This window comes from Parus major, chromosome 3, assembly GCF_001522545.3.
Source record: "Parus major isolate Abel chromosome 3, Parus_major1.1, whole genome shotgun sequence".
Classification (NCBI taxonomy): Eukaryota; Metazoa; Chordata; class Aves; order Passeriformes; family Paridae; genus Parus; species Parus major.
This window is the reverse complement of record NC_031770.1, coordinates 40,391,526-40,408,424: the sequence shown is the minus strand read 5'-3', so window position 1 is coordinate 40,408,424 and position 16,899 is coordinate 40,391,526. Positions and strand designations below refer to the sequence as shown.

The 16,899-nt window shown below is 37.0% G+C and overlaps 1 protein-coding gene across 4 annotated transcripts in view; it reads right to left on the bottom strand.

Annotated features, from left to right (window-relative positions):
- Positions 1-16,899, bottom strand: part of SMOC2 (SPARC related modular calcium binding 2) — a 140,470-nt gene that overhangs the window by 36,256 nt on the left and 87,315 nt on the right. For all 4 annotated transcript variants that reach the window (XM_019006134.2, XM_015622695.3, XM_019006135.2 and 1 more), the window contains exons 8-9: positions 7,955-8,141; positions 635-717 (exon numbers count right to left, since the gene is read on the bottom strand). In XM_019006134.2, the coding sequence (XP_018861679.1) occupies positions 635-717; positions 7,955-8,141 (270 nt within the window). The remainder of the gene's footprint in view (positions 1-634; positions 718-7,954; positions 8,142-16,899) is intronic.

The window sequence follows — 16,899 nt, the reverse complement described above, 5'->3', positions numbered from 1 at the left end:
CTGACTTATGTGTAGCTCAACTATCCATAGGTAACATCTCTTACATGATTATAAAAAGAGTGAAAAAATGAAAACTCTAAAAGACACTGTTTTTACGTGCAACAGGGAATAACGAAAAGAACTATTATTGTGAGACAAACTGACAAAGACACTCTTGGAGAAAAATAAGATGGATACATCTTTTTAAACTGATTTGGAGATGGAGGCAAATTTCCCATGGATTTTGCTAGAACAAAGATTATAAAGTTAAGTTATCCTGGATATATTTATTGATTTCCCTGCTATGACACCAGCAAGGAATAATTCTAGTAAGTAAATGTGACTGCCAAGAAACTACTGATTAAAACGAACCTTACTTTCTCTGACAAGATCCCAAGACCCATACTGACTTACACTATTCCAAAGTCAAAGACTTCAGTCAGTGGCAAATCAATATAGCAATATCTAAAAGATAACTTCTTTTGATATAGTGTAAGGAATTGCTTTCTAATTTACTGGTGAATAAACTGATGAATAAATGAATAACTGAATAACATGAATGAAATTAATGAAAAACTGAATAAAACTGCTGAATTTACATGTGAATAAACAAAGCTTTGGAATGCATAAACATAAATTTATCAGTTTCACTGACCTTGAAGCTGGCGTCCTTTGTACAAATCCTTTGTTTTTGTTGGATGAGCTCTGGCACCATTATCACATTTAGGTTGTTCATATCTAAAGATCAGAGAGAGAATAAAAGAGTCAAGGCTAATTGGATTAAGAATTAACTTAGTTCCAATTTTATAGTCGTCATGCTTTCTTGTATTCAGGGAATAAACCTGCATTTTCATTCAAAGGGCAATGCAAACTTATCTGTCTATTTTTCACTTACCTCAAAGAAACCATATTTATTCTCCCAGAGTTGATACCAAACTAAATAATATTCTCTCTTCTAAAGACCACTCTACTGGGAGAAAAGCTAAAGAATTGCTATAAATTAATTCAAAATAAAAATTCTTTTCAAAAAATATACCAAAGAAACCCCACAGAAGCAAGAAAAAATAAGGCTGTCTCTGACCTATAAAACAAAAAAGTCATAAACAATGTCACAGAGAGTATTCATGTTGGGAAACACCAGAGAAACAATTTCAAAATTACAGCAGGGCAGGTACTGTAGTTAGGTACTACTGCAGCTCTAAATTAATGTGCTACTGTATCTTCTGCAAAGAAAACCCAAAAATAAATAGTTTAAGCAAGCAGGGTTAACCATGAATGTTTTGAACAAGAGTGAAAAAGTAACAGAATTTCCAGAAGGAAGGTAATGGGGCTGGAACTGCTTGACTTGTGAAAAAGCCTGAATCTCCACCTGCTACTGGAATATTCTGGCTCCTCTATGCTTATTGAGTTTACTTAACGTCACTTTGTTAGTCTAACTGGTAACAAGAAACTGTGCTATTTGTACTTCCAGCAAACAGTGACTTACGCAACACCGCTAGCAATAACTTTTATGCAAGACCAGGAGGCATGGGAACATCTGCTGCTGAATATCACCTCTTCCTCCATGTCCCACTACCACTGAATGGTGGTTTTCCACTCAACTCAACACAGCCCCTTTCCGAGAAATTTTTACTTTATTGTCCTGAAGTGGATTGAAGTTGCAGAACTTAGCAGGTTACATTTCAGAGAAAGTTTCAATTCTCAGTTAAACCAACATGAATTGTGTCTACATACATGTGTCTGCACATACTGTTTACTGAATCTAGATTCTTTCGTAGTTTATATAACTGAAGTTCTCTTACTCCAACTTCACCAAAATCACATTTACTGAGTGGCATACTAAAATGTCTTATTAAAATATACTAATACAAATTTTTTGGAACAAAATACTTCTAAAAACACATAATGGTGGCAATGTCCTGGATTCAGGTCAGACTGCTTTTGTAAACAATGCCAAAATATTTTGCTCTTAATTACCAGACAGCATAGAAAACTGCAATATTGTTTTTCCTTTGAGGGCCATATTTATTTCTATACCATCTGATGAAACTGGGTACTGGCCCATCAAATTTTGGCTGCTGCAAGAAGGTACAGTATCATTTTCATGGACATAGGAGAGCTAGAGAGTCTTTTTTACCCTAAAGAATGGCAGAAATAGAAGGTGCTTTGATAACATGGGTTGGATTCAGATACTTGATGGATGACCACTTCAATAAGCCAAGAAAACAGTGAAAGGGAAGTCTCTGAGCAATACTCACTAATGCAGTATCTGGCAAACAGCCTGGCCCCTGATTAATCTGATACCTGACTCTGCATTCCCCTCCTTCTCTTCCATTACTGTGGCTGCTCTGTGCCTACATTTTATTTTTTGGCCTCTGCTCTTCTACCCTTTTGGCTGATATTTTTGTTAAATACACACATAGTTCATCATACACAAACTAAATCTATAAAAGCCTAATAGGTGTTAAAATGCTGCAATGTGAAAAGTCTGCATTTAACTCTTTAAAGCAACTGAAGAAAGAAAACAAGTCATTTAAAATTTACCATACAGGAACAGCCATGTTAAAAACTGATAAGGAATACAGACTTGCTTCAGTTTTCATGGAGAAAGAGTGGGAATGGGATAGCATATCAGAATGGAGCACTGTCAGGTTAAAAATAGTGTAGTTAAAAGACATCCCAAGTTACACTTTTGAATTTAAAAGGGGAAAGAATCCCTAGGAGTAAACGTATATCTAGCATTGGCAAGGGCTTAGGAAGACTGCTTTATACCTCTGATCAGTCTGCTGGGAAGCACTGAGATTTACTGAGGAGTACAAAGCAGTAGGGGATGAAGGCTTCCACAGGGATTCTACAATGTCGGTAGCTTCATGAAACAGATGATTTATGTTCTTTTTGCATTTAGAGAATCTGGTGCAAGTTTGGGGTATACTCTGTACAAGATGCTAGTTGCTAAAAAGTCACATGTGAGAACAGAGCCCCATGGGCCCCATGGTTCCCTCTGAGCCAAAAGGCTGAGGTTCAAGCTGTGATTTCCAAGAGGCTTTGGGAGCCATCTGGTGAGGACCACACTGAAAGGCTTTTGTGGGAATGGCTGTCTTTAAGCTTTAAATGCATTACCCCCTTTCAATCCAGATTAATTCCACAACTTCACCTATTTCTTGTAAGTTTTACTGTCTTAAATGTCCTAGAGGGGTTCTTCATTGAAGAACCTATCTTTATTTTAACTTTAGAATGAGTTTATTTCTTTCTGAAATACCTTCACTGACAAATGATTTGTTGTTTTTTCAGATGACAGTATTTTAGAAGGCAAATGAGTGTTAATAACTTAACTTAGGGTCCTATTTAACGTGACTACCATTTATTGAGGTGTTCAGAACCTTACAATATGACCACAAAAAATCATCCTCATGAATACATTCAAAACAAATAGCAAGTAAAATGCTGAGCTGTTCTGGCAATAACTTTCTGGATCTGTCTCTCCTTTCAGTGTTGTCCCCTAGTGATTTGATCCTTATTTGCAGAACACAGATTTCAGTATGCTATGCATCCATCTTTCTACCAGGAGTTCTAATGTTATCAGTACCTACGGTAGAGTTTTAACATCTTTTGACTGATATTTTGCAGTGGAAAACTGGAAGATAATACACCAAATTTTGCACAAGCCCCTGGATGTTTAAACTAGGAAAGACTCACATATTCATCCTTTCCATTTTATAAGAATTACAAAAAGTGTATATTCCTCATTTTTCATTATTTCATTATTCATCCTTTCCATTTTATAAGAATTACAAAAAGTGTATATTCCTCATTTTTCATTATTTCATTATTCATCCTTTCCATTTTATAAGAATTACAAAAAGTGTATATTCCTCATTTTTCTGATCCCCCTTTAGTTCCCTCTGCCTGAGGAAAAAAAAAGAATAGTTTTATCAATACAGAAAAAAAAAACCCAAGAAATAATTAATGGGATTCCAGCCCACCTAAATATTTCTCAGAAATGAGGTCTAGACATTCCTCTTAAACTCCAGGCAGTAATCCCACCTGCTTGTTTACCAAGACTGTAGATTCCTAAATACACCAGTCATTCTTTATTTAGTATGAAATTCCTAAAACTGAGTACTCTCCTTACCCATCTGTGCTCAGAAATGTCCTCTTTGGGGATATCAATAAATTTTACTTCCGCAGAGCTTCACTGAGGACTGACCTTAAGTCTAACAATGCTGAAAAATTAGAAATGGTCAAGAACATAGCAGCTGAGCTTTTTAGTATCAGTCATCAGGCAGAGCACTTTTGTGTCTAAACCATATGCATGGAAAGATTGAATCTAATTTTCCAACCTTAGAGACATGCAGCACAGTGAAAGGTCTTCCTGCCACCTCTTCTCCCACAGCTGAGTGACTGTGTAGTTGCCAAAAAACAAGAGCCCAGCAGACCAAACAGGGAAAAAAAGAGACAGAGACTGATTCTAGGTCCATAAGTGATTCATCAAGGGGGTTGGGAAGACCTAGAATCCCAGTCTGTATGACAGTAGGAGCCAAAATGGCACATACTGCATGCACACAATACATATGAATAGGAAAGCAAGCTGGTTGATTTTTAAGGATCACCACCTCCAGTTTCATAAATGGTTCATCCTGACATGCAGGATGTGGCAGAAAGTCCACACAGATTAACAAAGTGCACCTAACAAAATTCACATTTAAAAAGGAAGCATACATGGTTAGCTGATACAGGAGGAATAAGCAGACACTGTTCAAGGGTGCCGGGATGGGGTTAGGAATCTGGTAAGGAGCAGGAAGGCAACAAGAAGAACTTCTTGCATGCATATCAGAAGCAAAAAGAAGACAAGAGAAGTGTGAGCCTGCTGCTGGGTGGGATAAGAGACCTTGTGGTAAAGGACAGAGAGAAGGCAGAAGTATTTAATGGTACCTCCTCCCCAGTTTTGTAATCCCAGGTCCTTGAGAGCAGTAGTAAAGTCTAGAGCAAGGAAAACTTATCCTGGGTCATGAAGGATCAGGTCAGGGATTTTTTGAACAAATTGGACATACACAACTCCATAGGACCCGATAGGATGCACCCACAAGTGCTGAGGAAGCTGGCTGATTTGTGGGCCACTCTATTATATCTGAAAGGTCATACTGACTGGGGAAGGTTCCTGGGGACTGGAAGAAAGATGTCACTACTGTGTTCAAGAAGGGCAAGGAAGAACCAAATAAGCCAGAGAGCCTGGCCGAGAGTTTCTGAGAAAGTGATGAAGTAAATCTCCTAGAAGTTATCTCAAAACATACAAAAAAGAAGAAGGTGATTGAGAGTAGTCAGGATGGAATTATGAAGAGGAAATCATCCTTGGCCCACACCTCAGCTTTCTATGATTCTATAACTTTCTCAGTGGATAAGGTGAGATGGACAGATACTATTTATCTTAATTTTAGCAAGGCTTTTGACACTGTTTCTGATCACATTCTCATAGACAAACTGATGAAGTGTGTACGAGAAAAATGAACAGTGAGGTGTGTTGACAATTGGCTGAACAGCCAGTTTCAAATAGTCGGGATCAGCAGAAACATTTCAACTGGAAGCCAGTCACCAGTGGAGTGCCACAAAGCTTGTAGAGACAATACTGTTTAACCTCTTCCTTAATGACTGGGGTGCTGGGACATGGAATAACTTTAGTAAGTTTGCAGATGATACAAAACTGGGAGGAAGTGTCTGATACATGGTTGTGCTGCCATTCAGAGGAACTTCAACAGGCTGCAGAAATGGGCTGGCAGGAATCTCATGAAGTTAAAAAAAAAAAAAAAAGATAATGCAGAATTCTTGCCTCTGGTAAAGACTAACTCCCTGCACCAGTACAGCATGTGGCCAACCAGCTGGAAAAGCAACTTTGAAGCAAGAACCTTAGATTTCTGATGGAAGCTGAGTATAAGGCAGCAAAGAAGGTAAATAGCCTCCCAAGCTGCATTAGAAAAAGTACTGCCATCAGGTCAAGGGAGGAGATCCTTGCCCTCTCATTCACAGTGGGAGAATGAGACTTAGCTGCATTGCTGTGTCCAGCTCTGAGCTCCCCAAACAACAGAGACATGGACATACTGGAGTGGGTCTACCAAAGGGCCACGAATACGATTACAGAACTGGAAGATTTGATATAGTAAGGAAAGAGTGCTGACAATGTTCACTCTGGAGAAGAGAAGGCTCAGGGAAGATCGTAATGCTGTCTCTAAATATCCAGAAAGGAAATAATGAAAGGGAAGTTATAATCTTCTTGCTGATGTCCAGTGGCAGGAAAAAAGGCAATGGCCACAAAATAAAATACTGAAAATTTCATGCAAAGGTAACAAAAAAACTTCTGATGGCAATCAAACACTAAAACCTAGTGGCTGCCGAGAGAGGCTATGGATTCCTCATCCTTAGCAATACTCTGGAATAAATAAACTGGACATAGTCCTGAGCAATCCACTCTAGATGATACTGCTTTGAGTAGGGGGATTGGATCAGAGAACATCCAGAGGTCCCTACCAATCTCAGCTATTCTGTGATTCTATAATAAAATTATATTAATAAGAACCAAAAAAAAAATAAAAAAAGAAACAACACCACAATCCCCTTCAAAAAAAACCAAAAAACAACAACAAACCAAAAACCCACAAGAAAAAAATACCCACAAGAAAGAAAACCCTAACCAAAACAAAAACAAAATCAGAAATGACCCTACCAAAACCCAAAAGCCAACAAAAACTAAACCACAGCAAAAGCCCCATTGCTTGATGAGCACAAGAAGATGATTTGGACTCAAATTAGGGAATAGGAAATAAAATTATTTAAGATAATAATTCGAAGAAGGATTAGTACTAAATAGAAGAAACAGTGAAAAAAACTAGGGGTGGAGAACAGAGAAAGAGCACAAAAGGGAGTATCTGGAATTTCTAGAAATCATCTTTAGATACTCACACAATACATATACTGACCCTACAGTTTTAGGATCAAATTTAGACTATTATGTTTTGACCATTTATGGACCTCAACTTGCCAGAAACAGTTGATTGACCAACAGCAACTCTGTTATGATAAAATCACTCTAAGTGATAAAATCAAAAAATGCTTAAGGTTAGCAATAATCAAAGGTTAAGGTGTAACACTTATGTAACACTTAACACAGTTTACACTAATGCTTAAGGTTAGCAAAAATCAGCACTTGAAGAATATGTGAAAAAGTCCTTCCCAAGAATACACAATTTTAAGCTTATAAGGCATGTTTCTTTCACAAACCTTATGCAAATGATAAAAAAGATTTTGCTGAAGTTATGAAAGAGTTATGATTACATCAAGATACCTATACTGCCTGCCAGCTCTATATGAGCTTCTATATCATTTCTACAAGGGCCAAACCTCAATAACCAACCTAAATAACATCCTTTGGAACCTGATATGCTCTTTGCCTACATCTGCACTATGTGGCTCACAATATTTCACCATGTATCCAGCTCAGCTGAGATGACTGAACTCTAAACTTCTATTAGTAACACACTAAAATGATCTTTCCTCTCTATGGGTTCCTGAGGAGTTGTTCCATCGAAGCCTATCAAATGAAATAGTTGAGGAGGTTGCTGGAAAAATAACTAAGCATTTCTGAGGTTGGACATGGTTTCTGTCATAGACCATCCTACTTGGCTCTTTATATCCAGGATAAGGAGTGTGGGATTTCCTCTGGGATTATCCATGATATACTCCAAGCCTTAGATTCCCAGCACAAAATAGGAGCATAGAAGAGGACTTGGATGGCAAACTGCCTGTGCCATTGCAGAGTCCATGGCCATCTGGCCTTAATTTTGGAAGTCCCAAAATATTTCACTTTATAGTGGAAAAAAACCTATAAGATGTAATTCCACCAGCAATAGAAATCTCCATGATAGTCCATGGGCACTAGGGCATGCTCTTACTACAGCTTTTGAGAGCTGAAGGTGTACTCCCTTACCTGGTTGATGTACCGGGGATGGGACGTCCCGTATCCACCAGAACACACCAGCAGTAGCCTGTGGAAGGATGGCACTGCACTGGTTTGTAGAGGCCGCCCTGAGCACACTCTGGAATGAACACATTGTCTTTCTGGGGCTGTTTTGCTTCCTCCAGGGCTGACTGAAGTTCTTGGTCACATGATGATGCTTTTGGATGGAAAAGAAAAGGTATTGAAGAAGATAGATGGAAAGCGCCTATTTGATTTATCTTTTATATCTTATCAGATTTTACATCTTTCTTTGATTGCATATAAGGATTTTCTTTGTGAAGGCTTGCTACAGCTCAAATACCAGCTACATTGGTTTAGGCTATATATTGTTAGAAACTTTAGTTTCCTTTTCATGTAGCTGCTGCATTTTATAGTCCTAATAATATCTTGAATTCCCCCTTTCCTATACGGGATATAATCTGTGGGTAAGCAAATACTTTGTGACCTTAAAAAAATCCTCATGTGCTCCACTGTCCCTAAAGTACAGATTCTTTTCAGAGAGAATAGTAAAAATCCAACTGCTTAGGATTCCTTAAATGAATTATTCGTCTAGATATTCATTTGGATGTTTATATTCTCCTCGTTCTTTCAAGCTTTGAAATAACCTCTTAACACAGTGAGAATTCTTCCACGTTCTTTTCTGGTGATTCTGGCATTTGCAATGTATCATTTGCTCTGGAGAGCAAAGACCCACGAGAAGAATACATTTTTAAGTCATGAAATCAGTATGTCGGAAATCTTTCAGTATCTCTGAAAAACTTGCATATCTATACATTCTCAGCCTTTACATGAAACTATGAGGGAAGAGGGAAAGAGCAGAAACCACAGGGCCTAGACAGTTTACACTAATCAGTAAAGTAACACTGCTGCTGAGGATTTTTGGTCACTAATAGACTGGTAAATACGAAATTTCAGAGACAGTAAATAAGAAAGACTATTTATTCAAGCCATTTTTTTCTCCAGGCACTTTAAAAGCAGTCATCTGTCATCTGAAATTGTTAAAAAGTAAAATAATTTCCAAACTATCCATTAGGAAAAAAATATTAAATATTTGAAAAGCAAGAATGAAGAGCTTCAATATTAAGCACTTCACAGACATTCAAATTACTATAGGAAAATTTCAAGCTAGTAGAATTTTCATAAATAAGAGATTCTCTTGAGTGATAGAACAGTCATTTTAATGTTATTAAAAAAAAAAAAAAAAGAAAGTGGGTAATATTTGATCTTCTTTCAAACCAGTTAAAGGATTTATTTTTGATTTTTAATAGCTCAGTGCACAAAGAACAAGGTGAATCCTGACTGAATATTCTAGTGCATTTTAACAAATTTCAGCTCTAGGATAACCTTGTTTCTTTTATCCACAGAGTTCAGAAAATGATTTGCAAATTGTAGGCACCGACAGAAATTGACTAATCATGTGCAGAATATTACTGCTCTTTGATGGCTTTTCAAAAATGTAAATGCTCAAAATCAGTAAGATTTCTGCTGCAGGGGAAAAGGTGGTAGGAAGCACAACACCTTCATACTCCAAATGGCACACAATTCCATCTATACAATGGCCTGGTTTACAGAACAGTGTGGTTTTTTCCAGTACATGTAAAAGTTTTAGAAAAAGAGAATATCACTTGCTAGCTTGATTGCATAAGGCACAGATGGAGGTCTTTAGATGACTTTTGTTCTTTTGTTTCATATAGTGATTGAATGGAGTATCTAGATAATTTGATGATTTTGGATGTTTTTGTCTTGGTCTACCCACATAAACAGAGACTGAATACCTCTCAAATTTCCAGTGTTTAGATAATAAAGTGTACTTAGATAATCACTGTATTAGGGACAGAAACATTCTTTAAAAAACGGAAATAGGAATTATTTGCATGTTGAAACCTTCACAGAAATAGCTATAGCTTGACAAAGCAGAAATCTGTCACCAACATCTTCCTAGTGCAGCCAAAATAAATCTTCCCCTCAGTGAATCTGGATTATGATGACTATCAAATAACAAGCTGTGACAACTCTAGAAAACACCTTGCTTAGCTGTGTTGTTCACTTTTTATGTTTTGTATGCAATCAAGCAGAAAAGAGAACATGGGGTGAAGCGGCTGCCATGAGAGAGAGGATATAATTACTCCTCTTTAAACTCCACTAAATTAATGTCTCTTTCATACAGATAAACCTTGGGGCTGTGCCATTAGTTACCGTGACCTTCTCTTGGTTTATGTCCTTATAACTAGCAACATAATATGGCAGATGTGCAGGTATTCTTATCTCCCCAAAACCCAGCTTTGTAAGAAAAAATACATTTGTATGCTCCCAGCTTTGTTTAGAAAATACACTGGTGTATAAAGTATAGTCAAGTCATCCAGATAAACAAAATGTATCTGAACAGAGAGGGTGTGATGGAAAATTCCCAGGGCAGAAGCAGATACTGTTTCAGCTGCGCACATAAACCACACTCCCTAATTTCTGTGAAATTCTAGTTTCTACTGATTGAAACAACCTGTGAAGGACTGCACTGCTGACTCACAGGCCACTGCAGTCACCTCTGTTGAGGTGATTTAGGAGACAGTGCTAGACTTAGATAACTGGTCTTTACTGGTTCACTTCTGGAGGCAAGATTTTCTACAAGCTGTTGCTCAAGCCAGAAATGTATATCATTTGCACTAGGCCATGTTTTTTCTGGTCCTTTTATTCCCTTATGTCAGTTTTTAAATCTCAGAGGTACACAATATACAGAATTATGGGGAAGATGCCACAGGAGGGCTGGAAACATGGCTTATAGCTTTAGGAGGGACAGTCAGAAAAGACTGCTTGAACTTCACATCAGAAGTGAGACTGGAAACAGAGCAGACAGTAATCAAAGGAAGGTTTAAAGATAAAGAGGAAGAACTTTCCCCTCCTTGAAACTTTTAATTTCTTATTATCTTTCCCTTACAGATGGGAAATTTTAACAAGCAGAGGAACGCTTATCACCAGGCTTAAATTAGTTTGCAGATAAAATCTAGATTATTTCTAACAAATTAGAGGGGAAAAAAAAGAATATGATATACACTACATCTGTCAGTTTTCTATGAGCCAAATGACTGAATCTTATTACAAATCTGCTGAAGAAAGTTCATTAATTTCATTCAACAAAAGTGCAGAATAGCTTATAATTTTTCTCCCATATACAATGGCTAATGAGCTTCAGGTTAGCTAGCAGGCCATGTGCCCAAAAGAGTCATTTCTGAAGTCCAATGTTTTGTAGACTTTTGACACTACCATTTGTGCCACCATTACTACTTCCCTGTTTGTTTTCCCCACTACAACATTGTTCCTACCTAAAGGAATACTTATCTAAAATGCTTATCTGCCTGCCAGAACCAGAACATTAATCCTCTGTGTGATTTCCTGTCTGAGGGAGCCATTCATCCCCTTTCAGACTTTTCATTCAATTATTTACAGCAGGAGTAGTGGAAAGATGCAACTGTAGCCCTGTGATGCTAAGAGCTGTTATCACAAGAGCTACCATAGTGCTGACAATAATTGCCTTTGTAATGTCAGAAGAGTCATGGTCAACAAACGTTCATTTCCCAGGAGAACCAGTGATAAATGTCATTAACTTAGAAAATCTCTGACAGTTTGTCCAAACAATCTGACAACAACTATGAACTGGAACCATAACAGATGGATGCCAGAAGTTCATAAAGTGAGCAGTATGGAAAAGGATCTATGCCACAGTAAAAGAAGGATAAATACCTTACTCATTAAAATGCATCAAACTTTCTATGGAATGTGTTACTACAATAACATTCCTTCTGGGAGCAGAAAAGCACTGACACTCAAGTTTCTTCTTTTCAAGGAATGTGCTTACACTGTTGTTATTTTACTTAGTTCCTTCAAATTTACCTTTCCAGAAAAAAAAGAAGAGATACTTTCCAAGCATCTTAGTAAAAAAAAAATAGTTAAACGTGGCTAAAAAAATTCCGTTCTGAATAGTCTACCATGTTAGCCAGCACTATACCTTAGTTGGGATAATTTATTTCAGGTTAATGCACCTTTCTGCATTTCCTACCCAAACTACATTTTATTTTGGGCTTATAAGCATTACTGATTCAACACAAGGCATTTCAGTCATATAAATAAATATACCTTTTTGCCTGGTTTTACACCAAGAGCCTTTGTACCATCCACCCAATGGCCATTCATTTTCTGAATGAAAAAGTAAAATTCTTGCTTACCACTAAGAGCTAATTTTAATAAAATGCTTTAGATGTAATGTATATTACACTTCCTATGTCACAGTGCTATTCTTGCCTTTTCATTTTAAAGATTAGTTGCTAAATACATTTTTCATGTTCTGGTTTCAGATGACTTTACAGTCCATTACAAACAAGCAGCTGAAATGCTGCATCTTCTGTCAATAAGAAACACACTTCAGCTAATGACAAACTTGGATGAGAAGTTTCATGTTTAATATAAAAATTTTGTTCAATTTTTTTTTTACAGTCTTCCCTAAGAAAACAGTCTGGATTTCAATAAATCAAGTTAATTTACAATATTTTTTTTAAAAAATTTAAATTCTTTTTTAAAAATTAAATTAATTAATTTTTAAGAAAAAATACCTCCACAGTAACAGGATGTAGCACTGTAAATCCTTATTTATTAAAGACTCCATTTACTAATCTGTGATGGGCTACCTAAAGTGTTAATTAATGTTTACTAGGGAATGCCCTAGAGGAGAATAGCACTGACTTTTCTTGAAAAGTCATCTTGAATAATCTATTTAACTGTGCATTTTTCTGTTGCACAGCTACAATGCCAAGTGCAGTATTATGTATGTTAGGGTAATTATCTTGTTAGTCTTGTCACAGACCCCTGATTTCAGAAATTCAGGCAGTTTTTCTGCTGTGTTTTATCACAACTTGTGCCAGCATGTGGAATTTTATGATTACAAATAATTTGAGTTTGTTTTTATTGCATAAATGTAAGTAGCTGTATTTGTGTGTAAATTTCAGTGTGCTCCACAGAAACAAGTTGTCAAATCTGCAGAAAAGTACATCGGCATCTGTATGGCACTTTAACAGTTCCTACCACTATACAAATATTCCCTTCCAATTTAATTAACCCCACAATGTGTACACAACAAGCAGAATCCACTCCAAGAAATTCTGCTTCCAGTTGGTTCCTTCTCCCTCCTTTTCTCATTATCATAATGGGCTATGAAAGGATAATTTAGGCAGGCTGGTTTTCATGGTAAATGGATCTTTTATTGGGACTTGAAGTTCAGTGTTCCCTATAGAAAGCCGGTAACAAGAAACCTGCGAACAAAAATCCTTCCAAAAGTGACAAGCAAGTTCTAGAGGAGTGCAGTGTAACATTACAGGAAGTTAATATTGCAGTTCTGCCCTGTTTCTGGGAGGATATAGAGACAGAATATTATCATGACAAAATTTTAGTATACTTAAATTGTATGACGGCTTCTGCTAATCAGAGTGGTATTCAAATCATGAATTGTCTGTCCTAGATAATTAAGCCAAATTTAAGTGCACTTCAAGTACTTACAGATTTACAGAAGCTTTGAGCTAGTTTATTTCAATACACCATGGTTAGGATGGATATAGTCATCCTACTGATACCCATGAAACCCTCCAAGAAATTTCACATCTCATGAGAGTAAGAGTTTGATCTATTTGCTTAGGATGAACCCTCTTTGAACCAGTGAAGTTAATACACCCCCAAGGAAACTGATCACAATATGTTTTTATATTTTTAACTAGTTTTCATAGTATTCAAGTTTCATTGAATGGAATTCCACTTACATTAGACCAAATTGTATTTCCACATAGGACCAAAATGTTCGCTTTAGAAAGGAAAGTGGGAAGTGGGATAATTTCTATTCAAGCTATGCACTTCCTGCAGAGGGGTTGAAGTTGACTGAATGACAAAAGGGTCCACTACAGCAGTGGCTCCATCATTCCATGTCAACAAACATGCCCCTTCAAGGTAAACTAACAGGTTCTTTACCTGTAGCTGACCAATTTCATCACCCAGAATCCATCAATTCTGTTCCTGCTATAAGTATAGCCAATACAAATGAAAAAAATTCCCCAAATTATTTCACTCTAGTAAAGGAGGGATGGCTTTCTATTTTTTCAGGATTTCCTTTTGTCCAGACATTCTCTAGCATGATAGATTCCCTCTCTGAAGAGGTGGATGGAGTGGTATAATGCACTTTGAATGCCAACTTCCTACCCTTTGTGTACAGTAAGCTGTTTCCTCATCCCTTGTGGCCAGAGCATGGGCATCTCATACAACTCTATTTTAAGACTGGGGTGTTTTTTAAAACCAGGACACCTCTTCTTACAAGAATTTTTCTGCCTGCCACCTCTTGACACTTTCGAGTAACCTTGATTCTGACTGAAATCAAGTGTAGCTCAATGCTACAAAAAAAATACAATAATTAATTTGCTCATGCTACTAGCTTCTTACAAAGGCTGTTCATTAACCTGGATCAAACAAAGAGTATTTATGTGGGCCAGGTTTCTCCCAGTAAAAAATCCATGGAAAAGTACCTATTAAATATATCAAGTCTCAGCTGAACATATTCATATGCACGTATGTTTCCAGTTAAGCCTAATATTTGTTCATGGACCAAGTATTGATTGTAAGGAATAGGTAACATTAATAAACACTCAACCTTAGACTCAGCATCTAGATGGCAACCAAAACCTAGGACTAAATTACAGCATTAATACTCATCTGGCGCCACATGTTTTGATTTACGTTAGGTTCAGATGCGCATCAGCATGAGGGTTCTCAAAGCCTGGAGGAAGCTGGCAACTTTCCTACCCATATTCTTTCTCATTTCTGAAAAAACTTGTGGGAACCAAATCTTGCAGGCCCCTTGTGTGCATTTTCAGAGAGCTCTCAATGTACAGCTGATCACTATTTTGCGCTCTTAAAGCTTGGGCCGATGATTGTGGCTCAAAAGGCAAAGCTTCATTGCTTCAACACAGCCCTAGTGATTAATTTATGTACTTTAGTCCATTGAACAAAGAAGGATAAATCACAGACAGATGCTCTCATTTATCTGTGTGGTTTCATATGCAAAGACACTGCAATACACAAAGAAAATAATCTGAAAATGCACTGAGACCACTTTAGAAAACAGAGACCTCTAGCCCCCATTTAGCTTTACCTGGAAAGAATATAATCATAATCAATATCATCTACCGGTATATACCAAAATTTTTCTCAGCTTCTACCCTGGGTCTGAGTAGCCAAGTAGCTCTATATCAAATCAAGATTTCTGAAATACAAAAATTCTGGTTCTACCTACCGGCAAAAATTTGGGGGGGAGGCATAAGACAGAGGTCTGAAATGTAATGGGATGACTTGCTCTTGAATCAAAATCCAAACCCAGTTTTCTGCTGGAATTTTTAAATAAGGTTTCTGGTACAGGGAAGTTTTTCCACATACCTCTACAATTCTTTATTTTTTTAAGATTTGAAATCCTGTAACCACAGTTACTGAGAAAGACTGTAACCACAGTCACTGCAAAAGAAAAAGAACTGTTTCGCCTCAAAAAACTCAATAGAATTTTAGCATTCTATTTGGTTGTTCCTTTGCTTGTTTGTTTATTTATTTTAGCCCAACTTCTTTGTTAAAACAGATGAGAAATATTATGCAAGTATTCAAATTTATCCTCTCACAGAATTATAACTAATTTAAATTAATCAGATATTCATTTGTGATCCTTTTTCTCTTCACTGCCATTGAACAGATTAAGGGATCAAACTAGCTACCTCTTTTAAACCAAATGTAATTCTCTATTTTGCCATTCCTCCTCAGATTGGATAGAACAGCAGCATGAGATCTGTCCTGACTTGAAAATTCACACAGAAATTAGTCTTATCTTACAAATATGACACAATCAGATTCTAAATGTTTAAATATTAGCATTTACTTCTACAGTGTATATATATAAGAGAGAGAAACATGAAGTGAGTATAGGTTATAGATTAGAGTTATTTCAAAGATGCATTTTGCATTAAAGCCAAAATATTTGTATTGAACTTCCCAACTCAAATATTTTATTGCGCCATCTATGAAATGCACAAAAGCTGTAAACCAAAAGCAGCATATTTTTGTTAAGTCTTTAACAGTGGTGTGTGAAAGTGATAGCAAGCCTTTGCAAAGTGCCAGGCATGATCAAGGACTGTTTACGCCCTGCCTTCTTCAATGGATCTTTAAAAAGACCCTTTACACAAATCAAAAATCATTTAAAGCCAAACAGTCAATGACATTGACAATGGCATCAGGTTTCACAACGAGAGTGAAAAATCCAGTCTTCTGAGGAGATGAGATCCCTCATCCTGCTTTTGCTCAGATAATGGAAAGAGCATGGATTTTCATCTCCAGGTGTTCTTGCTAGGCTTTTTTAACCTGACTTCCCTAACATGAGAGAGGGTAATGTGCAAATGACTGCCCCATCCTTCAAGGATACACTGAAAGCAGTTATTTTCCAAATGTGATGAAATCTGGTTTTTCTACATAAGAAATATTGGTACCTATTATTGTTACATATGGCTGCCTCCTCCTGCCAGAGCTCTGTTCAAACTGCAACACCAACCAAACAAAAAAGCCACCACCCAAAATTACAGCAAATGAAAATCACTGACTTTTCCCAAACACAGTGGCTGGTTGGCCAGCTTGCTATAGCAATCTGAAGGCTCATTCATTAAACAAAGTTGCGCAAAGCTATCATTCTTGCTTTATGAGTATATTGACCAGCAAATGTGAGACTCCTGCCAGTGGAAAAATATCTCATTTTTCAAGAGATATTTGAAGTGAAAATAAAGCTGGTTCACTTTTTCCATGGAGCTGTGAAAATGAAACTCTTTGCCAGGTAAGCTGAGGGTACATATTTGTTTGAG